This window comes from Dendronephthya gigantea, unplaced genomic scaffold, assembly GCF_004324835.1.
Source record: "Dendronephthya gigantea isolate DGI-Jeju-01 unplaced genomic scaffold, DenGig_1.0 000033F, whole genome shotgun sequence".
Taxonomy (NCBI): domain Eukaryota; kingdom Metazoa; phylum Cnidaria; class Anthozoa; order Malacalcyonacea; family Nephtheidae; genus Dendronephthya; species Dendronephthya gigantea.
This window is the reverse complement of record NW_021163043.1, coordinates 321397-346250: the sequence shown is the minus strand read 5'-3', so window position 1 is coordinate 346250 and position 24854 is coordinate 321397. Positions and strand designations below refer to the sequence as shown.

The 24854-nt window shown below is 39.9% G+C and overlaps 5 protein-coding genes and 1 non-coding gene across 6 annotated transcripts; 3 read left to right on the top strand and 3 right to left on the bottom strand.

Moving 5' to 3' along the window:
* Positions 1–852: 852 nt before the first annotated feature.
* Positions 853–935, top strand: Trnal-uaa. The gene has a single exon. It is a non-coding gene; the product is annotated as a tRNA-Leu (tRNA).
* Positions 936–1296: 361 nt separating this feature from the next.
* LOC114525078 (cytidine and dCMP deaminase domain-containing protein 1-like) lies at positions 1297–2783 on the top strand. The gene is given in 2 exon segments (XM_028546286.1): positions 1297–1716; positions 1719–2783. Coding segments are annotated over 2 exon segments (1485 nt in total).
* A 2212-nt stretch (positions 2784–4995) lies between these two features.
* Positions 4996–8482, top strand: LOC114525206 (melanopsin-like). Its single transcript, XM_028546426.1, has one exon. The coding sequence runs from the start codon at positions 6668–6670 to the stop codon at positions 8390–8392; it is 1725 nt and encodes a 574-aa protein (XP_028402227.1). The 5' UTR covers positions 4996–6667; the 3' UTR covers positions 8393–8482.
* Positions 8483–15238: 6756 nt separating this feature from the next.
* Positions 15239–16687, bottom strand: LOC114525077 (cytidine and dCMP deaminase domain-containing protein 1-like). The gene has a single exon (XM_028546285.1). The coding sequence runs from the start codon at positions 16685–16687 to the stop codon at positions 15239–15241; it is 1449 nt and encodes a 482-aa protein (XP_028402086.1).
* A 3011-nt stretch (positions 16688–19698) lies between these two features.
* LOC114525163 (cytidine and dCMP deaminase domain-containing protein 1-like) lies at positions 19699–21127 on the bottom strand. Its single transcript, XM_028546387.1, has one exon. The coding sequence runs from the start codon at positions 21081–21083 to the stop codon at positions 19839–19841; it is 1245 nt and encodes a 414-aa protein (XP_028402188.1). The 5' UTR covers positions 21084–21127; the 3' UTR covers positions 19699–19838.
* A 1613-nt stretch (positions 21128–22740) lies between these two features.
* LOC114525162 (cytidine and dCMP deaminase domain-containing protein 1-like) lies at positions 22741–24607 on the bottom strand. Its single transcript, XM_028546385.1, has 2 exons — positions 24485–24607; positions 22741–24407 (listed from the first exon to the last, which is right to left on the bottom strand). Exon 2 carries the CDS (start codon positions 24390–24392, stop codon positions 22980–22982), a length of 1413 nt encoding a protein of 470 aa, XP_028402186.1. The 5' UTR covers positions 24393–24407; positions 24485–24607; the 3' UTR covers positions 22741–22979.
* Between the last annotated feature and the right edge of the window lie 247 nt (positions 24608–24854).

Below are 24854 nucleotides of genomic sequence, written 5' to 3'. Positions count from 1 at the left end.
CCTTCATCTCTTCTTATTACAGTCCATATCATCTCAACCTTGCTTCCCTCATCTTCTCTGCAAGTCTGCCATCTCACATCTTCTGATCTCTTCATTTCATAATATCTCCTTTATCAGCTCTCCCTTATCTCTTCCTATCACGTGTCCATATCATCTCAACCTTACTAGAGCTTACTGCCCAATACGACTGCCCGAAGCGATATTCATGTTGTGCAAGATTAATTTCTTTTCAAATCCATTGTCTTTACCAGGTCTGTTAACATGAATATATGAATATGTGCCTTCCCCCCCCCCCCAATTATCGTCTCCCGTACCTGGGGACGAGTCAGCTCCCGTACGCCACTGTTTATATTATACGTTCTTCGTTAGTAACCTACAACCATGCCTTAGTTAAAAACTGGGCTTTTAGGATCTAATTGAATTATTCCTTGTCTATTTATGAATGTTCGGAAGAAAGCTTTGCGACTTTTGCTTTGATAACTCTTTTGCGATAGAAATTTTTAGTTCCCCCTAATTATTACACTAACCCGCCTGTACATGTAGAGCGCCCGTGCGCAGGCGAATAGTCCAGTTCAAATATGAACTTTGTAAAGATGATAAAGTTGTATCAGAAAAGCATACTTTTCAAACACCTGAACGCGGCTTGATTTAAGCTATATACCCCTAATATAAATTAATAATTAACTAATAAATTGACATGTTTGTAACATCATTTCGGCTCTTTTTTATTAGCGAATAGATGATAATTTGTGGCGCCAAAATATAGATCAGTGGGTTAATCTTGTTTATCACAGGAATATCGACATTGCCATTGCTTTATATACTTATTTTAGAGCAGGATACCCATGTGACACCAGGATGGCCGAGTGGTTAAGGCGTTGGACTTAAGTTCCAATGTGCGATTGCACGCGTGGGTTCGAACCCCACTCCTGGTAATAAATTTTTAAATTTCTTTTCTTTCTTTTAGCTTCGAAACGGCAAGTAATACTAAAGGAGATCAGCGTAATCGATGTTGTTATGATTACAATTTTGTTTTAAAGACGTTACGGTAGGTAAAGAGAGAAAAATGAGAAATATGTTTCGTTTCCAGACTCCAATAAGATCTCGGCCATTAATTGCGGCGGAAATACTTCATGTAATAAGACTGAAAATCAACAGGTGATATTTTCCGGTGGATATTTCATGCTTATCGGATCAATACTTCTTCCGCGCCTTACGCGCACAGTCGTGTGCTACAAACACTGTAAACAGGGTAGATAATCGTACATTGTATCATTTTTTACATCTCAACCGAATATGTCGTCAAGTCCAGAACGAAAACGCCCTAAAAGGTCGACTGATATAAGTGATGATAAAACTAGTGCTTTATATGCCAAAAGCTATAAGCGAGTGACTAAGGACGATCTTTATATGATTATTGCTCTTTGGATGCAGGATATCGCTAAGCTTCCTGGTGTGAATAAACGTTCGAATACGCTCAGATCTGATGCAGATAAGCCTCGCTACCACAATGTCGGAGCAGTTCTTGTGTTACCAAACGATGTGATTTTCGCTGCCGATTGCTCTCGTGATGGTGCCCACGCCGTGGCCAGACTGTTGATGCAGCACAGCGATAAAGCAGAAGGTTGTAAGATTTTCGTGTCTCGAAAGCCTTGTCCTTTGTGTGCGAAGCTTCTGGTACAGTCGAAAGTGAAACGAGTTTTGTATCTGCCTTCCAAGAACCGGAATACTATCCTTTGGATAAAGCAGATAAAGTTAAAGCAGAATTAGATAAAGCTAAAGCAGGAGCAGATAAAGCTAAAGCAGGAGCAGATAAAGCTGATGATGATGAACGGAAAGCAGCGCCGGTTAACAGAATGAGCCAAGTTGATAACATGTTCACAGCAAGCGCCATTGCACAGACAATATTTGTCTTTCAAGTCGAGAGTGGTGTTCTCACAGATGCATCGAGCAGAAAGAATCCTGGGAGGGTGAACGAAGTAAAGGAGATTATCGAAGGTAAAAAGAAGGAATTTGTCCGGAGATACGGATTTGAAGGGAACCCAGGGTGGAAGGAGGTGATGAAAGAAGAACTGCCCTGGCCGGCGTTCAACAGCGATATAGATAGTCAAGTTCAGAAGTACTTTAACAACGCCATGGAGTGGATGGCTCAGACAATGGTTTTGTCGGGCAAAGGCTTGGACTACGACTTCAAACTAAGTGGACCAAGTGTACCGCGGAAATCTAAGACCATATTCGATCCAGTGGATCCTGATCAAGCCCGTCGTTTCATTGTCATTGCAAGGTTCTTAGCCGAGCGCACGGACGACCCGAAAACCGGTGTTGGTGCGGTGATTGTGAGTCCCAAGATGGACGTCCTCGCGTTTGGTTGGAATGGCTTTCCGTTCAAAGCATATTACAGCGAGTTTGCCAGAGCCTCAGATGACGATGATCCCACACTTGATAAAAAGTATCCTTACGTGATCCACGCTGAGCAAAATGCTATTTTGATGCGAAATAGCAAAAGTGTTGAAGGTGCAATTCTGTTTGTCACGAAGACTCCGTGTGATGAATGCGCCCCCCTGATTGCCATGGCCGGAATCAAGACCGTTGTCGTTGATGAAGGTGAACGTAAGAAAAAAAATCACGAAAAGAAGGAGCTGAGCTATACAATGTTTCGCGATATGGTCAAAGATAGCACCTTTGTTTGTTACGAAACTCGAAAGCAAAACAATCCTGAAGATGCCAATATCTCTAAAGCACGGAAGAGACTTTCTGTGAAAATGGAGCAATCATTAGATTAAATATAGTTAATACTTGTTTGCTAGTAAATTTAGATAAATACTACATTTGTGTGGGGTTTTTTGTTTGTAGTCAGAGTGCAGGTGATAAATATTCTGTGTAGACACTCTTTTAGTTTATTCAATTAAACCAGGTATAAATCAGTCTAATGAGTGTAATCTAATTATTGTATTTTAAAGTATTCCAAAATTTCATTAAATAATTAAGTTTGTGTTGCCCATGACTACTGACAATTCACTTCACCCCTCAAATCTTTTGACTTAACCAATTATAAACCCATTCAATTTTTTCAGTTTTATTAAATTTGATTCAAATTTAATACTCCCACATTCTGAAGACTTCTGGGCTGTTCATGGAAACTTTCAAAATATCCGTAAACATTAATTGGCATGTTACCTTGACAAGATCTTTAACGAGTTCCAGAATGCTCTCATACTAAGCGCGTGGTCTTAATCACAGGAGAAGAGGGCCACTTGAGTGACTGCAAACCTCTTTCAGGCACTTCCGACTAGGCTTTGTGTGGTCGAACTTTGTGCGAAATTTGTGCCAGAAAATTAAGGTCAACTATAGTAAATGCCGGAAAGTCAACCAATTTCAATCACAGATCATGGCCAAATAATGTATTTTTATAAAATGAGCAGACGTCTCCTATGCCGGGTCTACCCAATACGTATGAGATCTGTTACACTGGATTGATCTGGAAAGGATTCGAGATTTGGAGCATGTTTTGATCATAGATTTCATAGTTATCAGTCTATCATAATGGTTCTTACACCCATCCAGTGAATATATGCGATCTGTTGTTAGACTGATCTCGTAATGCAACACTGGATAGACCTAACAAAATCCAATCGATGGGACAGACATTATACAGGTCTAAAAACCTAAAAAAAACTCTTTCATGTGACTTTGAAAGTTCTATATCACCTTTAATCTCACTCCTCTCCACTTTATTGTCGTAATTATCGGCTTAAATCTCTTACAGGGAGCCCAGAGCAACACTAAATTACAAGGATATTGCCGGAACTTGGAAGAACTTGGGTATGTACATATATCATAAATTTATGACATATACTTCAGTCTCTAATTGCCCACCCTTTATCATCAGTCTATCAGATTGTTGAAACAACCAAATTGAAATTAACCTTTTTTTGACAATTCCGTTTGATAAAAACAACTAAAAAATTGGTAGTTTTTTAGTCACTTTTTATCAATAAAAAATTGGTCCAGTTCGCAGGGCGATATTTTTCACACTTTTCAATATTTTGCAACGAAACTTGCCAAATTCCAATCCAACTAATTTTTGAATGGCCATTAGAGGTGCACCGTTAAATTTCCTTATTTTAAAATTTAGTTAAACGAGGGAATGGGCTGTTTGCGCGCTGGATTAATATGATATCATGGCTAAGGCAGCATATTTATTTTCAAAGCAGGATATTTTCAAAGCTTTGTATTAGCATAGTTTCCCGCTGTTTTGTATTGACTAAACCCGTCTGTATCATCGCTCTCGTACCTGCAAGGTCGATTTGTTTTTCAGCGGGAACCCGCGATGTCCAACGGCGTTGGAAAGCTCGCCTTATAACAAAAATTATTGTAATTTCACTGGGCGTGTATTGGCGTAAACACATAAATTAAACGCAGACCGTGCGAATCGAAGCATATGTCCTCTACGCCATTCAGAAGCAAATTACGTTGGGAAAATTATATAGTGAAATTTACGGCTGTCGTTCTCCGTTAATTTGTTTCTCTATTAATTTAAAATTAAATAGCAGCGAGGACTATTTTCGGCGTCCGTACAATGCAATATATGCGTTTCATTCGTTAGTGTGTTTGTGTGTGTGTGTTCCCGATGCCATTAAATACGGAAGGTTTGAGTATTCAAGTGTACAATGTCGCAAACATAACATTGGGTCTTCTATTGAATGTCTTCGGGGGGTCTCTGCCGAGATCAGTTATTAAGAAAAAGATAACTTTAAACGTTTAGTAATCTTTGTTCCCAACTGTGGGCATAACTTAAATACACTGCATATCTTTACAACAAAGAACATACTGAACAAGCAATCTCCTTAGAATGCTAAAGGTCTTAGACCCAACTCTGGGGGTCAATTCGTGGTTTAACGGGTGATTCGATGTAGTATTTCGCCCGATCATCGCTCGTCAATGTACAACTTAGCGGGCAATTCTGTACAATCCACAAAGAACTGTTGTTGGTTTCACACTTTGAGATATTTAACGACGCCTCTAATAGCTACGGAAAAGGCGGTTGCGTTTGATTTTAAGGACGGAAATGGGAAAAAATTGAGCGCAATTTACATGATATAGGGCAAGTCTCAATGAGATTTTAATTTCAAGACCCACTTATGTCAGACGTAAATAACCCAGGCATTCAGCGACCGATCGAGTAGAGCAAGAACGCTCAGAGACGAGAGGACAGGTGGTATCTTAATATATTAAAATTGAAAATAATATATTATACAATATTACTGTTGGAAGACGCGGGTCTTCGGGATATTAATTCCGAGACGTATTAATTGGAACAGAGTTAAAGCCCGTGAGCGGAGCATAACATTGTGCCTCGTATTATACGGTTTGCGAAATTGGCCGGCTCGCCGCTTTGGGATTATATTGATAACACACAGTGATAATATCTCAAAAGGAAAAGAATCGATATTCACATTTTGTAGCTGTTTAAATAGATGAAAGCAAAGATCTCGGATATATGTATTTTACAGATTGGCGCTTTTTGGAACGACTATATGCGATGATTGAGAACTGAACGTATTTATACAAACTCATTGGCGAGTTCTCTGAACAAAAATCTGCGATATTTGAATAAATCAGGTCAAGCATTTGGCAGAGCCGGTTTGGATTCATTCCTATATATAGCGATATACTTGAATTGGATCGAATAACGGCGTTCAATTTGACTGTAAGACGATATCTAGGAACTGACTAAACTGTTTTGGTTTTGTTACATTTTATCCACGAACTTGATTGTGTGAAATTGGCAAGCGACGCGCCAAATCACATGTAACAATTGTAAACAGAAATAAACTGTCCTTGCACTTGTGTGTGTTCGTCCGCGGGCAATTTGTTCACTACAGTGTGGTACTGCTTCACGATTTCGTGGGCGAAAAATATTTATAACCCAAGTTGAATTTGATCGATAAACATAGCTATATCACAGATTTTATTTCATACAGTTTACCTAACACAGACTGCTGGATAATATCTCTGCTTGCGATAAAGTATTGTGTAAACTTAAAGTGGGATATTGGCACATGCATAAAGTAAAAAACCTTTGGTTCTCGTTTCCGATTGGGCGAAATTTTCATTGATTACATACTATCATACGGTAAGGTGAATATATCATATCGTATCTTTGTGACGTAGACATTGAAATGAAGTGTTGAAGTGGGAAGTTTTTGAATATATTGGAATATATACTGGATCGACCTTGGCGGAGCGTTCACTCGCATATAACAAAAATAGTTGTGACTCGGAGACGATTTTAGCGAGTTTAAACGAGTCGATTCGAGTTGGCTTTTAAAACTGCAGTTGTATTATCATCAAAGGTCACGTTTGAAAGAAAAAAGGATATCGATCTGACTGCCAAAGCCAACCAAAGATTATACTGTGTCTTTCAAGTGGTAAATCGTCCATTTGCGATTCAAAGATAAAAGAAACCGGCGAACATTCAGTTTTCGCGGAATGAAAGCTCTTCGACGTATATTTTTACTCTGAATAGTAAAAGACTCTTTGGAAAAAACTATTTGGATTCTAAGACTTAAATCTTTGCATTTTTACGCGCAGAAACATTTGATCGAGCAAGTGCTTGTCTGCTGGTATAGTGTGCAAGACTCAGAGGGTAATCCTTTCCAGTTAAATGACAAACTCATTGACAATGGACAACATAAGCCGCGATAATCACAGCCACTCTTCGAAATCTACTGACCACTTCGTATTTTTCTTGTCAGTTTGCCTTGTGGTCATCGAAATATTGGGACTGTCATGTAATGGCATAATTCTTGCGGTTTACTATAAATATTCGCGATTACGTACGGCTACAAATTTGTTCATATTGAACCTGGCTCTTTGTAACCTTCTCTTGGCCTTTCTTCAGCTAATGCTGTCCTCTCCATCGTTTTTCAAAGAAGAATGGCTGTACGGTTATGATGGCTGTATCGCGTATGGATTTCTGCATCAATACTTGATATCCGTCGCTGTGGTAACATTGGGTTTGATAGCTTTCGACCGCTTCTGTGTCATTACCAAACCAGTGCACAAACTCAAAACGTTTATCATTACAAAACCTCGCGCAAAATTGTTTATATTGCTAATACATTTATACTCGTTGGTGTTTACCTTTCCATTGTTGGTAGGCTGGGGTGAACTCGTACCAGACTCTCGATACAACACGGGCTGTTACATTCATTACTCCGAACAGAGTCCGAGTTCGCTGGCCTACACAGTTACATCGACATTATTCGCGTGTGTTCTTCCCTTTGTTGTGACCGCGTGTTGCTACGCGAAGATCTACAAGTCCGTGCGCAAAAGCTCACGGAGATGTACGCTGTACAAAAGTAACCGCAGTTCGATTTACAAAGAGTCATGCGCAAGACGAAAATCTTTGTACCACACAAAGACCGCGAGAATGATTTCCATCGTGATGTTCTTCTTTCTGCTCACGTGGTTGCCGACGAGAATTGTCGAATTGCTTACGGCGTTCGGGTGCCCTGTGCCGCCGCTGGCCGCATACGTTTGCATGTTCCTAACGAAGTCGTGCGTGATGTATAACGCGGTCGTGTACGTGTTCCTGAATCATCGTTTTCGTGCTGCGTTCTTGCACATGACGTTCGTGTTTCGCGACGACAGTCGACCGCGTTTCAACACGAGCGCTACAACGAATGCAAGTATGCGAAATCTCGGAGAGATTTTCGCGACTTCCGCTGGCGAGACTAAGAAGACATCGCGGGCTCTGTCGCGAAAAACGTTGTCTCAGCTCTGCTTCGTCTCTGCCGTAGAGATGCCAGAATATTCCTCCAACGTGGACTTGTCGCGAATGTCTCGGAATCCGACGATCACTCGTCGTGAGGAATCGCCTCATAATCGTAAATCTTCGTGTTCAGATCGCGATTCGGCGCTAAACGACCGTGAACTATCGGGCATTTCGCGTGGAAATCCAAAGGAACACGAAGGCTCCCGCGTGGAGTCTGAAGCATGGGAAAAGGATTATGGGAATGGGGCTTATTTGAATCGCGGGCTCGATGAGGAGGAACCAGAGAGTGGGGTTGAAAATGATAGGGTAGGGTCACGCTTACCCTCTGTGGGGGAAGAAACAAATGAAGCGGACAGCGGAATAGCGGAGGCAAGCAATGAGACATGCTTAACGGCCGTAGAACTACACTCGATGTCTGATTCAAATCCTCAGCACATTAGCCCAAACAATGACTCGCAGATCTCAAGTGATGCCTTTGAGAAGGGTAAAATTGACTATAGCTTCAATAATCCAGGGTTATTCCAAGACGATGAACGCTCCTCCGGGAAATCTGAGGAACGTTTTGAGAATTTTTTAAAACTGGATATTAACTCGTTGGAGGACATGATTTAGGCTGCTCGTCATTACCAAAAATATATGCGTTATGTGTGTTAAATATTAAAGAAAAATGTGTGTATATAATTTGAATATTTTTAAAAATAGAAGCACTTAATCGTTGGCAATTTAAATTGTTTAACACCAGGGTATTTTTGTTGCAATTACTCTATGTACCGCATAAGATTGCGACTTTTGTTTTCAACATAGTTTTGTTTACATCTTGAGATGCTATTATTTCAACACGAGATATTTTATTTGTCGGCATATGCGAAGTGTCTATTTCATTAAGAAAACACGCGATGACGCGTTCAATATTAATTACGATAACAAATACCCTATATCAATATTATCGTCTCCAAATGTCTTTGTCCTAATTTCGAAAGGAAGGAAGAAATTATTGCCCTCATAAAGATATAATATCCTTGGAGACTTCAACTAAATTATCCACTTTAAATTGGCTCATTTTGTGATTCGTCTATTTATTATTAGCCCTGATTGTTTTGTTTTCAAAAAAATATATTATTCTGTCTCCACGGCTTTCCGAAAGCATTGCAGTTGTGCGTCTCGATCGTATTGTTTGTTCGATAAAGGCATTGTAGCTACTTTAGGCAATTGCGTGTAGCTCATAAAACAGGGTTGAAAACACTATTTTATATTCATAAACTGATGTACGGCTTTTTCAGTGGCAATAGTTAAATAATGCACAATGTGGGCGCTAAAAAGTGATAAATTTAGCTGCAATAAATTTAGCATACATTGGTTAAACTTAAGATAAATCGAGATGCAAAATTCGTTCAGTAAATAATTTATGTTCATAGTAAAGATTCGTTGACCGGCTGGTTGTAATCTAAGGTTTTGTAATCTAACTTCGTCTGCGCGATAACTCTTGTTGTAGTGAATAGCGAGCTTCAGAGTGTTTACTTGCTTCATCTATTTGGCCTTGGAAAGCGTTTCGTGATATTCCCAGGGGAACTCAGCTGAATTGCTGGTATTGAGTGGTATAATATAAATATATTTATTGACTCTACATGAATTTTCGTTCGGTTGAATTCCGTTGAGAAACACTCCGTGTCTCAACGATTCGATGCGTTCAGGAACCCACTGTTGGGTTCAGAATGAGTCATGCAGAGGCAGTCCATGCAGGGCATGATTGATGTCAAAATTTGTGTGTTAGAATTGCTTAAATCGTTGTATTGATCATCAATCCTCGTTAATCGTTAAGCTTTGTTCTAATTCTGGAAGCGCGATGCAAACAGATCTAAGTCCAGCGGGTTTCCTACACAGTCACGAGTTTCACAAGTCAAGTTCGCGTTTCACCTGCAGAAAGCGCTTTGCTGGCTTAAGTATTTTTGATTGTGGTTCAACCTCGCAACGCAGTACAAACGAAACTTAGTTTATTTTTCAAAGTTAACTTTAATGACTAATTACACGTGTACCAAATTACAAAATATACTCAGAGTAATAATTAAAACTATTCTAGAAACTGTTTAATTTTAATACAAAAAGTTTTATAGCGGTAATCCTTTGAATACTTATTCATTACGCATAGTTTTCCCGCGATTTCTTCCAACCTCGCGCATGCGCGCGACGTTAGGCCGCGGTGTTGCTCAGAGTAACATAAATTATAGAAAGAAATGTGACTGAACATGCAACCTTCAAAAATTGCACAAGTTTGATTAAATCGGTAGGTTATAAATAACTATTTATTCAAAATTACTAAAGGCAAAAAACTTGTTATTTCTATCACTATGTATCAGTTTTATACTTTTCGCTATGTTACTTTTCGCCGCCATGTTACTTGTTACTTTTCGCTATGTTTTTGAAACAAGTGAATGTGCCGTCATCGACCTTATCGACAAACCAGTTGTAGCCCAACTTTTGACCCAACTCGTGCCGCTCTAGTGGTTCTCTACGCTCGACTTTACCATCAACGAACACGGTTTTGATTCCTTCCATTGCAATCAAGGGAGCGCATTCGTCACACGGAGATTTTGTCACATACAATACTGCATCTTTGAAATTCTTTGTATTCCGCATCAAGAGTGCATTTTGCTCGGCGTGAATGCTATACGGATACTTCTTATTGGATGTATCTTCCTCGGGCGGATTCTTATTAGATTTATCTTCCTCGGGTGGATTCTTATTGGATGTATCTTTCTCGGGCGGATTCTTATTAGATGTATCTTCCTCGGGTGGATTCTTATTGGATGTATCTTTCTCGGGCGGATTCTTATTGGATGTATCTTTCTCGGGCGGATTCTTATTGGATGTATTTTGCTCGGGCGGATACTTCTTAGGTCCATCGTTTTTGGAAGCTCTTGGAAACTCCCCGTAATGTGCTTTGAAAGGAAAGCCATTCCAACCAAACGAGAGAATTTCATTCTCTGGACTGACGATCACCGCACCAACACCAATTTCTGGGTCATCCGTGCGTTGGGCGAGAAATCTTGCTATTTCCATGAAACGTTGGTCAAGTTTGGTGTGGTCCTTAGGTTTCTCAGTTTTGGCGTTCTCGAGCTGTAGTTCACGATCACCTGGCTGAACCAGGACTGCTGCTATCCACTCCTTGATTTTTTTGAAGTATTCTTTAATTTGTTCCATCATATTTGTGTCGAGTTCTGGCCACGGTAGATCCATTTCCATACGTCCCACCCATTCAGAATTATCTTCAAAAGCGCTGTATTTCTCAATTAATTCCTTTGTGCAAGTTTCTTCATTTCCTCCATTTTCTTTACGGGATTTTCTTGCTTCTGTGATCACGGGATCCTCGACTTGCAAGACAAACTTTGTCTGAGCAATGGAGCTTGCGGTGAACAAAGTATCCACTTGTCTCATCTGCTCTTTGTTGCACTTTATTTCCTTTTCTTCACTGCTGTACAAATAGTATTCTGGTTCTCGGGTCGGCAGGAAGAGAACTCGTTTCACTTTGGATTGAACCAAAAGCTTCGCGCAGAGCGGACATGGCTTTCGAGACATAAACATCTTACAACCCTCGGTTTTGCCTCTGTGTTTGATCAACAGTCTGGCCACGGCATGGACATCATCTCGTGAACAATCAGCGGCAAAAATCACATCGTTTGGGGACACGAGCACTGCTCCAACTTGTTTGTGATGCTCTGGGGCTTCTTCTACAAAATCTTCCATCCACAGAGCGATGATCATGTAAAGATTGTCTTTAGTTATTCGTGGAGGATTGCCCGCGTGAGATTTGTTTGGAGTAGTTGTTGTAGTAGAAGGATCGACCTCTCCTGTGTCTTTTTTAGGATATTTCGCCTTGGACGCCATACTGATTTATAAGGAGAGCATCAAAAGTGACAATGAGTTACGTCTTCACAAAACTGCAGCGCTACGTGGTGGGATCTTTGTGTGCATGGAAATATTGGCATAGCGTCTATTAAGCGTCTTAACAAATTGGCATAGCGTCCTAACAAATTCAGACAATGCGATTGGTTGGCACAATAATTGTTTGCGAAGATGATTGACAAATACCCGTCGTCAACATCCATGGAGCTTGGAAAAAAAGGAAAATTCTATCTATAGTGCTATGATCATTATAGATTGTCTTTACTATCTATATTGAGATTTACGTCAACGTGAGATTTGATACTCATTGACATCAGGATAGCCGTACACTTGCCATGGCTCGCATGCTAATGGCACTGAACAATCTACGTACTTATTTGCCATGATCTCGAAAGTGAAAGAGTTTGCGGGTAGGATGCGTTGTTTTTGCAACAGCCATCCGGTTGTTGTTGCGAGATGGAACCCGCGTTATACCTGTAATTTTCTGTTGGTTTTTCTGCATTTCATTCATCATGAATTTTTGTTCTATTGAATTCCCATTTACAAGCACTCCTATCTGAGTGATACCGTGCGTTAAAGGAATCCACTGTTGAGTTCAGAATGAGTTGTGCAGAGGTGGTTCACATAGGCAAGATTAAAGGACTTTTTTCCAGGATTGGTCGCAGATACCAGGAAGAAAGAAGGACTTTAGGGTTGTTATCACGTTAACACTTCTATCAGCCTTTCTTAGACAAAAGGTTCACTAGGAACACCTGTTCTTGTATCAAGCCTTCATAAGGTCTGTTCACACGATCCAATTTTGTTGGATCCAATTCACTTCTGACGTATGAAATGTAGTCAGTTTATGATAAAGCAGTACTGCATTGGCCTCGGTGGATTTGCTGCTGATATACATTACAAGACGAGACGACAGACTATAAACCAGAGAGGTGCTGAAACCACCTAACGCTCGCCTGCACTGTTTGTCTAGAATAAGGAATGTATGAAAGGTATCTGTATGAAGCACAAATTACCGATCTTTTTATTAGAAACTACAAGGCTAAAATCCGCTTTGGAAGGTAATATTAAGCACAAACTTCAGATATTAGTTGTGACCTCAGAATTACTGGCCAAAACTGGCCTCGGAATTACATTAGTTTTATTTGTGACCAATATTTCTTCCGTTTCTCACAATCCGCGCACGTGATATCAACAGGTAAGTTAACGGACCAGGCAAAAGGCCCTGCTTTAAGCCGGGCGCACCGCGCACACACAACGATTTTACGGTAGTTGGTCCATTCAGGTTTAGACATATAGGCAGCCCTTGCCCAGACATGTTTTCCTTCTCGCGGCGCTCGCGCCTCGCGCGTGTACGCGAGTCTACTTGGTCTAATCTGACAAAGTATAGATTGCCAGTCGCCACATTTTGATGAAAACATCCATCTAGACAATCTAGACAGGAATCGGCCGACTAAAATCGTCGTGTGTGCGCCTAGCTTTATGAAATAAACAAGATTGGATTTTTATATCTACACAAAAAAGGATTATGCATCAAACAACGAAAAGGTATGTACATAAATCTTATAGGTGCTTTAATAATATATTTGCATGTGTATCTACATAAATAATATGCAAATATATGTCACATGCGTTGCCATTTGCCTTTGCATTCCGAGCCTATCGGCTTTCTACTTATAAATACTTATGTGCTAAAGCTTGTAATTGCGAATTATCTGACAATATTCTTTAAACTTTAACGTTGGACTATGTTTTATATATATTCACTCCCTGAATGATTTCTATATTAAGCGATTGAATTTTGATACGGCATGTCACAACACAATCTCATAATTTATAATTGTACATGTACAATACAAACATATGGTAGCATACAGGTGAAAATATTTGAAAGTTTCTCATTTGGCTTAAGGTTGTACAAATACTTTCGTTAAATATGATTCAGCTACAACTTTGAACTAAAAAAGACAGGGCTACACAATAGCCCTGAAAATCGTAATGAGCGTGATAACTCTGGATAACTCTCACATTGACCTTATCATGATGCTAATAAGCTTAACATTTGCCTTATCATTTGATAATTTTGAGCAAAGCTCTCTTTATTATTGTATAAATGTGTACCAAATGGCACTGAATAGTTACAATGCATATCGATGACTTATATTTATGATGATTCCTCTGATGTAAAGCCATAATATTTAAAAAATATAGCATCTTAACATTGACCTTATCATTATGCTAATTAGCTTAACATTCACCTTATCATTTGATAATTTTGAACAAAATTCCCATTATTTTGTGTAAATGTGTACTAAATGTCACCATATAGTCACAAGACATATCGATGAGCTATATTTATAAAGAATCTTCCAATGCAAAGCCATAATATTTAAAAATATAACATCTTAACATTGACCTTATCATTATGCTAATTAGCTTAACATTCACCTTATCATTTGATAATTTTGAGCAAAACTCTCTTTATTATTGTATAAATGCGTACCAAATGGCACTAAATAGTCACAATGCATATTGATGACTTATATTGATAATGATTCCTCTGATGTAAAGCCAAAGTATAGAAAAAATATAGCATGTTAACATTGACCTTATCATTATATTTTGTTGTATAATGTTCACTCCCCCCTGGTAAATGGTTCTTTTGCAACAAATAGACTCCTTAAGTAGATAAGTTGAAAATAATGGGAAAATAAAAGTGGCATCTTAACATTCTACTTATCATGTAGTGTGGACGCGGACGGGGACAGTGACGGGGACAGTGACGGGGACGGGGACGGGGACGGGGACGCGGACGCCAAGACTATAGCAATAGCTCTCTTGCACTAAAGTGCAGGCGAGCTAAAAATCCATCAGAAGCGAATTGGATCTAAGAAAATTGGATCGCCTGAACAGACCTTAAACAGGTGATACTTGTGGCAAACAAATTTTAAATAATCGCAGTTTCACTAAGTTGGAAACAAGTCACAATCTCCTTACCTATATCAGCTCACAGTTAATAAAATTATCATCGCGGAATCGAGCTGCCTGCGAAAGAGACTGGGGAAAATTAAACTTATTGCAGCAAGTCCGCATAAATAATATGAGGATTTAATTATAACTTCTCACAAAGCTCTAAGAGTGGCATATATATTCAGTTAAAATTTAAAATAAATGAAAACGAAATACCATTGCATGACAATGGCAAAAATATCATGTCATCTAAGGTAATCATGTTACATTTCATGTTCTGATTAAAGTAATCATGTTGCATTTCATGTTCTAATTAAAGTAATCATGTTACATTTCATGTTCTAACTAAAGTAATCATGCCATTATAATGTTCTAAATGAAGTAATCATTTTCTATTGTTTAGCAGCACTCACAGTCCTCATCTTAGGTTGAAAATGCTCTTCATGCCCTATGATAAATCGAATGAAATAATCACCTTACAATGTTAACTCTACTTAGTAATGTTTTTACCGATGTGTAATATTTAAACTTGTATCAAGTGTTATTAACTTTTACTTTTCGTTTTGTTCCCTGGTTTCGTTGTCTTTGTTTTCATTCTATTTTTTGCAAATTTTTCCTTTTTTCGCTACTAGCGGGGATGTTCTTTGGGTCAGGGGACTTTGTCGTTTCGTAACAAACGAACTTGTTATCTTTTACCATTTCGGGGAAGATTTCATAGCCTGTTGTCCTTGTTGGAAACTTGATATCATCATCAGCAATCACTGTCTGGATTCCTTCCATGGCAAGCAGGGGGGTGCATTCATCGCACGGACATCTTGTAACAAACAGAATTGAATTTTTAAGATTCTTCGAATTCCGCATCAGGAGAGCGTTCTGCTCGGCGTGAATGACATAGGGATACTTCTCATCAATCTCTTCGGGCAGATTTGTTTTAACTTTGTTGTCTTGTCTTTGTTGTTTTATCTTCGTTGTCTTGTCTTGCACGTTTTGGTTATCTTTTTGAGAAGCTCTGGCAAACTCGCCATATTGTGCACCGAAAGGGTAACCATTCCAACCAAAGGCGAGAACTTCCATTTCTTGACTGACGATCACCGCACCAACACCAGTAGTCGGGTCGTCTGTGCGTTGAGCGAGGAGTCTTGCTATTTCTAGGAAGAGTCTGGCTATCTTTCTGTGGTCAGGATTACTGACTGGATTAAAGTCTTTCGAATCTTTAGCTTTTTCGGTGCAGTCTATAAACTTATCCAATTCTCTTTTTTTCATGACGAAAACTCTTGCTACCCACTCCATAACGTCTTCAAAGTTGCTGTGAACTTCTCGATGCATCTTGTCATCGTAAGATGGCCAAGGAAGGTATTCTTTAATGGTTTCTTTATCCCATTTCTCAGGCATATACTTGGCGATCAATGAACGTTTGTGCTCCTCTACTTTCTTATCTGGTGTCAATTCCTTCGCAAGATCTCCGACGGGCTTCTCGACACGCAACACGAACTTTGTCTGGGCAATGGCGCTTGCGGTGAACATTATTTCGACTTCTTTCATTCTCTTTTTGTTCTCATCATTATCAGTGTTATCGTTTTGGGACTGAGCACATGCGGTATCTTTTTCAGGCGAGCGATAGTATTCTGGTTCTCGGGTCGGCAGGAAGAAAACTCGTTTCACTTTGGATTGAACTAAAAGCTTCGCGCACAACGGGCATGGCTTTCGAGACATAAACATCTTACAACCCTCGGTTTTTCCGCTGTGTTTGATCAACAGTCTGGCGGCAGCGTGGACCTCATCTCGTGAACAATCAGCGGTTAAAATCACATCGTTTGGTGACACAAGCACCGCTCCGACGTTGTGCTGTTTGCTCTTCTCTGGAGCTTCGTCGTCGTCGACAAAATCTTCGATCCACAGCGCAATGATCATGTAAAGTGTGTCTTTACTGACGCGCAGATGACTTTTCTCGTAAGACTTCTTCAAATAATCGGTCTGAGTCGTTGAATCAACCATTACTATTTCATCTTGCTTGCTACTAGCTGCTTCCTCTGACGCCATATTGATTTAAAAACCCTTTGAAGCACGACAACACAAGTGCCACGTTACACGTTGCATGAATTTTATGCAAATTAGAAATTGAATTAGCGAACCTTATATATTCTAAGACTTAAATCTTTGAATTTTTACGCAAAGAAATATTTCATTGCTCAAGTGTTCGCCTGCTGGTATAGTGAGCAAGACTCAGAGGGTAATCCTTTCCAGTTAAATGACAAACTCATTGACAATGGACAACATAAGCCACGATAATCACAGCCACTCTTCGAAATCTACTGACCACTTCGTATTTTTCTTGTCAGTTTGCCTTGTGGTCATCGAAATATTGGGACTGTCATGTAATGGAATAATTCTTGCGGTTTACTATAAATATTCGCGATTACGTACGGCTACAAATTTGTTCATATTGAACCTGGCTCTTTGTAACCTTCTCTTGGCCTTTCTTCAGCTAATGCTGTCCTCTCCTTCGTTTTTCAAAGAAGAATGGCTGTACGGTTATGATGGCTGTATCGCGTACGGATTTCTGCATCAATACCTGATATCCGTCGCTGTGGTAACACTGGGTTTGATAGCATTCGACCGCGTTCTTGCACATGACGTTCGCGTTCCGCGACGATAGTCGACCGCGTTTCAACACGAGCGCTACAACGAACGCAAGCATGCGAAATCTCGGAGAGATTTTCGCGACCCCCCGCTGGCGAGACTAAGAACACGTCGCGGGCTCTGTCGCAAAAAACGTTGTCTCAGCTCTGCTTCGTCTCTGCCGTAGAGATGCCGGAATATTCCTCGAACGTGGACTTGTCGCGAATGTCCCGGGATCCGACGATAACTCGTCGTGAGGAATCACCTCATAATCGTAAATCTTCGTGTTCAGATCGCGATTCGGCGCTAAACGATCGTGAACTATCGGGCATTTCGCGTGGAAATCCAAAGGAACACGAAGGTTCCCGCGTGGAGGCTGAAGCATGGGAAAAGGATTATGGGAATGGGGCTTATTTGAGTCGCGGGCTCGATGAGGAGGAACCAGAGAGTGGGGTTGAAAATGATAGGGTAGGGTCACGCTTACCCTCTGTGGGGGAAGAAACAAATGAAGCGGACAGCGGAATAGCCGAGGCAAGCAATGAGACATGCTTGACGGCCGTAGAACTACACTCGGTGTCTGATTCAAATCCTCAGCACATTAGCCCAAGCAATGACTCGCAGATCTCAACTGATGCCTTTGAGAAGGGTAAAATTGACTATAGCTTCAATAATCCAGGGTTATTCCAAGGCGATGAATGCTCCTCCGGGAAATCTGAGGAACGTTTTGAGAATTTTTTAAAACTGGATATTAACTCATTGGAGGACATGATTTAGGCAGCTCGTCATTGCCAAAAATATATGCGTTATGTGTGTTAAATATTAAAGAAAAACATGTGTATATAATTCGAATATTTTTAAAAATAGAAGCACTTAATCGTTGGCAATTTAAATTGTTTAACACCGTGGTATTTTTGTTGCAATTACTCTATGTACCCGCGTAAGATTGCGATTTTTGTTTACAACATAGATTTGTTTACATCTTGAGATGCCATTATTTCAACACGAGATATTTTATTTGTCGGCATATGCGAAGTGTCTATTTCATTAAGAAAACACGCGATGACGCGTTCAATATTAATTACGATAACAAATACCCTATATCAATATTATCGTCTCCAAATGTCTTTGTCCTAATTTTGAAAGGAAGGAAGAAATTATTGCCCTCATAAAGATCAGATATCCTTGGAAACTTCAACTAAATTATCCACTTTAAATTGGCTCATTTTGTGATTCGTCTATTTATTATTTATTATTAGCCCTCATTGTTTTGCTTTCAAAAAAATATTATGCTGTCTCCACGGCTTTTATGAAAGCATTGCAGTTGTGCGTCTCGATCGTATTGTTTGTTCGATAAAGGCATTGTTAAGCTACTTTAGGCAATTGCGTGTAGCTCAGAAAACAGGGTTGGTTTGTTCGTCGCTATTTTATATTCATTTACTGATATACGGCTTTTTCAGTGGCAATAGTTAAATAATGCACAATGTGGGCGCTAAAAAAGTGATAAATTTAGCTACAATAAATTTAGCATACATTGGTAATACTTAAGATAAATCAAGATGCAAAATTCGTTCAGTAAATAATTTATGTTCATAGTAAAGATTCGTTGACCGGCTGGTTGTTATCTAAGGTTTTGTAATCTAACTTTGTCTGCGCGATAACTCTTGTTGTAGTGCATGAATAGCGAGCTTCAGAGTGTTTACTTGCTTCATCTATTAGGCCTTGAGAGCGTTTCGTGGTATTCCCAGGAGAGCTCAGCTGAATTGCTGGTATTGAGTGGTATAATATAAATACATTTATTGACTCTACATGAATTTTTGTTCGGTTGAATTCCGTTGAGAAACACTCCGTGTCTTAACGATTGGATGCGTTCAGGAACCCACTGTTGGGTTCAGAATGAGTCATGCAGAGGCAGTCCATGCAGGGCATGATTGATGTCAAAATTTGTGTGTTAGAATTGCTTAAATCGTTGTATTGATCATCAATCCTCGTTAATCGTTAAGCTTTGTTCTAATTCTGGAAGCGCGATGCAAACAGATCTAAGTCCAACGGGTTTCCTACACAGACACGAGTTTCACAAGTCAAGTTCGCGTTTCACCTGCAGAAAGCGCTTTGCTGGCTTAAGTATTTTTGATTGTGGTTCAACCTCGCAACGCAGTACAAACGAAACTTAGTTTATTTTTCAAAGTTAACTTTAATGACTAATTACACGTGTACCAAATTACAAAATATACTCAGAGTAATAATTAAAACTATTCTAGAAACTGTTTAATTTGAATACAAAAAGTTTTATAGTGGTAATCCTTTGAATACTTATTCATTACGCATAGTTTTCCCGCGATTTCTTCCAACCTCGCGCATGCGCGCGACGTTAGGCCGCGGTGTTGCTCAGAGTAACATAAATTATAGAAAGAAATGTGACTGAACATGCAACCTTCAAAAATTGCACAAGTTTGATTAAATCGGTAGGTTATAAATAACTATTTATTCAAAATTACTAAAGGCAAAAAACTTGTTATTTCTATCACTATGTATCAGTTTTATACTTTTCGCTATGTTACTTTTCGCCGCCATGTTACTTGTTACTTTTCGCTATGTTTTTGAAACAAGTGAATGTGCCGTCATCGACCTTATCGACAAACCAGTTGTAGCCCAACTTATGACCCAACTGGTGCCGCTCTAGTGGTTTCCTACGCTCGACTTTACCATCAACGAACACGGTTTTGATTCCTTCCATTGCAATCAAGGGAGCGCATTCGTCACACGGGGATTTTGTCACATACAATACTGCATCTTTCAAATTCTTTGTATTCCGCATCAAGAGTGCATTTTGCTCGGCGTGAATGCTATACGGATACTTCTTATCTGGTGTATCTTTACCCGCTTTGCTGGAAGCTCTTGGAAACTCTCCGTAATGTGCTTTAAAAGGAAAGCCATTCCAACCAAACGCGAGAATTTCATTCTCTGGACTGACGATCACCGCACCAACACCAATTTCTGGGTCATCCGTGCGTTGGGCGAGAAATCTTGCAATTTCCATGAAACGTTGGTCATGTTTGGTGTGGTGCTTACGTTCCTCAGTTTTGGCATTGTAGAGCTTTAGTTCACGATCACCTGGCTGAACTAGGACTACTGCTAACCACTCCTTGACTTTTTTGAAGTATTCTTCAATTTGTTCCATCATTGTTTTGTTAAGTTCAATCCATTCAGAATTCTCTTCAAAAGCGCTGTAATTCTCAACTGATCCCTCTTTACAAGTCTCTTCATTTCCTTTAAGGGATTCACTTGCTTCTGCGATCACGGGATCCTCGACTTGCAAGACAAACTTTGTCTGAGCAATGGAGCTTGCGGTGAACAAAGTATCCACTTGTCTCATGTGCTCCGTGTTGCACACATTCCTGTCCAAATTGTATTCTGGTTCTCGGGTCGGCAGGAAGAGAACTCGTTTCACTTTGGATTGAACCAAAAGCTTCGCGCAGAGCGGACATGGCTTTCGAGACATAAACATCTTACAACCCTCGGTTTTGCCTCTGTGTTTGATCAACAGTCTGGCCACGGCGTGGACATCATCTCGTGAACAATCAGCGGCAAAAATGACATCGCTTGGGGACACGAGCACTGCTCCAACTTGTTTGTGATGCTCTGGGGCTTCATCTACAAAATCTTCCATCCACAGAGCGATGATCATGTAAAGATTGTCTTTACTTATTCGTGGAGGATTTTTTGCGTATGATTTGCCCTCCTGATTCGAAGAAACGGTCGCTTGTTTGTCATTTTGTTGTGTTTCATTTGCTTCCTGATTGGACTCCATATTGAGCATAAAAAGTGACAATGAGTTACGTTTTCACAAAACTGCAACGCTACGTGGTGGGATCTTTGTGTGAAAATATTGGCATAGCGTCTATTAAGCGTCCTAACAAATTGGCATAGCGTCCTAACAAATTCAGGCAATGCGATTGGTTGGCACAATAATTGTTTGCGAAGACGATTGACAAATACCCGTCGTCAACATCCATGGAGCTTGGAAAAAAAGGAAAATTCTATCTATAGTGCTATGATCATGCTAAGATTGTCTTTACTATTCGCAATTGAGATTTACGTCAACGTGAGATTTCATTGATACTCATTGACATCAGGATAGCCGTACACTTGCCATGGCTCGCATGCTAATGGAACTGAACAATCTACGTACTTATTTGCCATGATCTCCGAAAGTGAAAGAGTTTGCGGGTAGGATGCGTTGTTTTTGCAACAGCCATCCGGTTGTTGTTGCGAGATTTCCATTGCACCCGCATTATACCTGTAATTTTCGACTTTGTTGTCGTCGACAAAATCTTCGATCCACAACGCAATGATCATGTAAAGTGTGTCTTTACTGACGCGCGGAGGACTTTTCTCGTACGACTTCGTTAAATATTCGGTCTGAATCGAAGCAGAAACGGTGGCTTGTGTGCCATTTTGTTGTGTTTCATTTGCTTCCTGATTGGACTCCATATTGATCTAAAGGGAATGTTTCAAGAGACTTCGATTCATTGTGAATAATTGAGTGTTCTTACTGCTCTTCACAATAGCTGTGCTGTGAAGCTTGTCATGCTTCCTTATAGTTTGAATTCCAGAAATAGCGTATTCTGACCTCAAAAACCTGTCATCAGAAACCCGACATATACCTTTCAGAGTTTCCAATATGCGCGAATAAATTTAGACGCGTGTATTCCTAACCAGGGCTGGTTTTTCGAAAGGCGTTTAGCTTAAACGGCGAATAAGCCAAGGCCCAAAGTTTACGAATACTCTCATACATCTTGTGTATTACTGAACCTACATCTTATGCATTAAATATGTACTTCCATTGAAAATTAAAGTGTTTCGACATCGAAATATTTCAGCTCAGCTATTCCTGGCATTTAAAACCCAGCAATATATGAATATAATACGAGAACCTTTATTTAAGCAAAGTAATTCTTTCACTGGTATCAAAATGAACCCTTTAATTTCTAATCTAAGGATATGAAATTATTTACCGAAAAATTGCATTGAAAATATAATCTTCAAAATATAATATAATCTTCTTATAATGTAATGTCCATGGGCCGGTTGTACGAAGGCTCGGTAGCGCTATCCACCGGATAGTGTTAGTCAAAAAATGAAAAATGATTTTGAAATTTTGACAGCAGAAAACCTGACTAGCCTCGTTCTCACGTAACTCGTAACAGGCCTCTTGCTCTTTGGGGAATAGGTCTATACGTTACTTTATCAGGGCCTGGTTATCGTGATAGAGGAGGGGGGGTCGGAGAGGTATATCTAAGTCCTACTAAGACACAAAACTAAACCCTATTTTTGAAGAAATTCCTGGCTAGACACCCCAACGTTTTCTGGCCATTGAGGGAGGGGACATTTTAATGTTTATACTCATACCGAAATCGCACACACACGGAATTATACTAAAAAAACGTTCAGATATATAAGATTGTATAGGTGTATATAAATTAAAAGTCATTTAGCTAGAGTAGTTTACACATATTCAAATACCAACTATAATCAATTTAATTATGCGAAGAATGTTTATAATCCATATTTTTGTTTTATGACATGCAAATTCTCCCAATGTTTCCAGATTATGCCGTTTTTTATCATTTAGTTAGTTTAATTGAATGAATTAATGTTCTAATAGTTCAATGATACTGCAGCTAACTAGAACAGTTTATGGCGCTAAAGTGTTTTACTCTAAGTGATCATCGGGCGTTTCAAAATCTATTTCTTGGATTGTTTCATCAGTGGGCACGACCCCTGCTTCAGGAGCCTGTTTTTTCTGTGTCTCAAAACAAACGAACTTTTCTTCAGCTACCATTTTGGGAAACCTTTTATAGCCTAATTTCTTTTCCGAGTCAACTCCCATACGAGACAAGACATCGTCATCAACGACCACAGTTTTGATTCCTTCCATGGCAATCAGGGGGGTGCATTCATCGCAAGGACATTTTGTAACAAACAGAATTGAATCTTTCAGATTCTTCGAATTCCGCATCAGGAGAGCGTTCTGCTCCGCGTGAATGCTATAAGGATACTTCTCATCTATCTTTTCGTGCGGATCTTCGTCGTCTTCCGCGTTTTTGTTATCTTTATCAGAAGCTCTGGCAAACTCGCCATATTGTGCACCGAAAGGGTAGCCATTCCAACCGAAGGCGAGAACTTCCATTTCTTGACTGACAATCACCGCACCAACACCAGTAGTCGGGTCGTCTGTGCGTTGAGCGAGAAGTCTTGCAATTTCTATGAAGCGTTTGGCTTTCTTCTCGTGGGCAGAATTACTCAATGGATTAAAGCCTGTCGAATTTGTTGACTTTTCATTGCAAGATATAAACTTGTAATCCAATCCTCTGTCGTTTGTCACCAAAACTCTTGCTATCCATTGCATAACTTCTGCAAAGTCGCTGTGAACTTTTTTATGCATCTTTTGATCGTAAGATGGCCAAGGCAGCTTTGTCTTAATAGCATCTACACCCCATTTAGAGCTTTTGACAGGACTGTACTTCTGGCTGAATAAACGTGTACGCTCCTGTACAACTTTTATTTGGTCTTCTGGTGTCAATTTCTTCGCACGTTCTCCGACGGGCTCCTCGACTCGCAAGACGAACTTTGTCTGGGCAATGGCGCTTGCGGTGAACATGATTTCGACTTCTTTCATTTTCTCATCGTTGTATAGTTTGTCAGCTGGCGAGCGATAGTATTCTGGTTCTCGGGTCGGCAGGAAGAGAACTCGTTTCACTTTGGATTGAACCAAAAGCTTCGCGCAGAACGGGCATGGCTTTCGAGACATAAACATCTTACAACCCTGGGTTTTTCCGCTGTGTTTGATCAACAGTCTGGCCGCGGCGTGGACATCATCTCGTGAACAATCAGCGGCAAAAATCACATCGTTTGGTGACACAAGAACCCCTCCGATTTTATTATGTTGTTCTGGGGCTTCATCTACCAAATTTTCCATCCACAACGCAATGATCATGTAAAGTGTGTCTTTACTGACGCGCAGATAACTTTTCTCGTAAGACTTCTTCAAATAATCGGTCTGAGTCGCTGAATCAACCATTACTATTTCATCTTGCTTGCTAATATCTGCTTCCTTTGACGCCATGTTGATTTAAAGACCCTTTGAAACACCACAACACAAGTGTCAGGTAGCACGATTTATGAACTTTAGGCAAATTAGAAATTAGATTAGCGAACCTTATATATTCGGATTGGTTCAGACAACAATCAAATGCGTTTTGTTTAATAACCTTTTTCATCGGGCGCCAAATTAATTTACAGGGATTAATTTTTGACCTTCAAGCAGAGCGATAAATAACGCACTAGTTCGCCACAGTGTATATACTTTGTCAAAAGATATCTAACCTGCGTGCACCCCGACTTTCTACCCCCTTTTTGCGGGGGTAGAAAGTCGGGCTGCACGCAGGCTGAAGATATCCGGCTAACCGGCTTCCTTATAATTTGAGTTCCGGGAAAAGTACTATATGGTCACGAGGCAGCATTTCTCACACGGATCCATACATTTTTGATCTATTAATTCCGAGCCAGAGCATTGTGCGCCTCATTG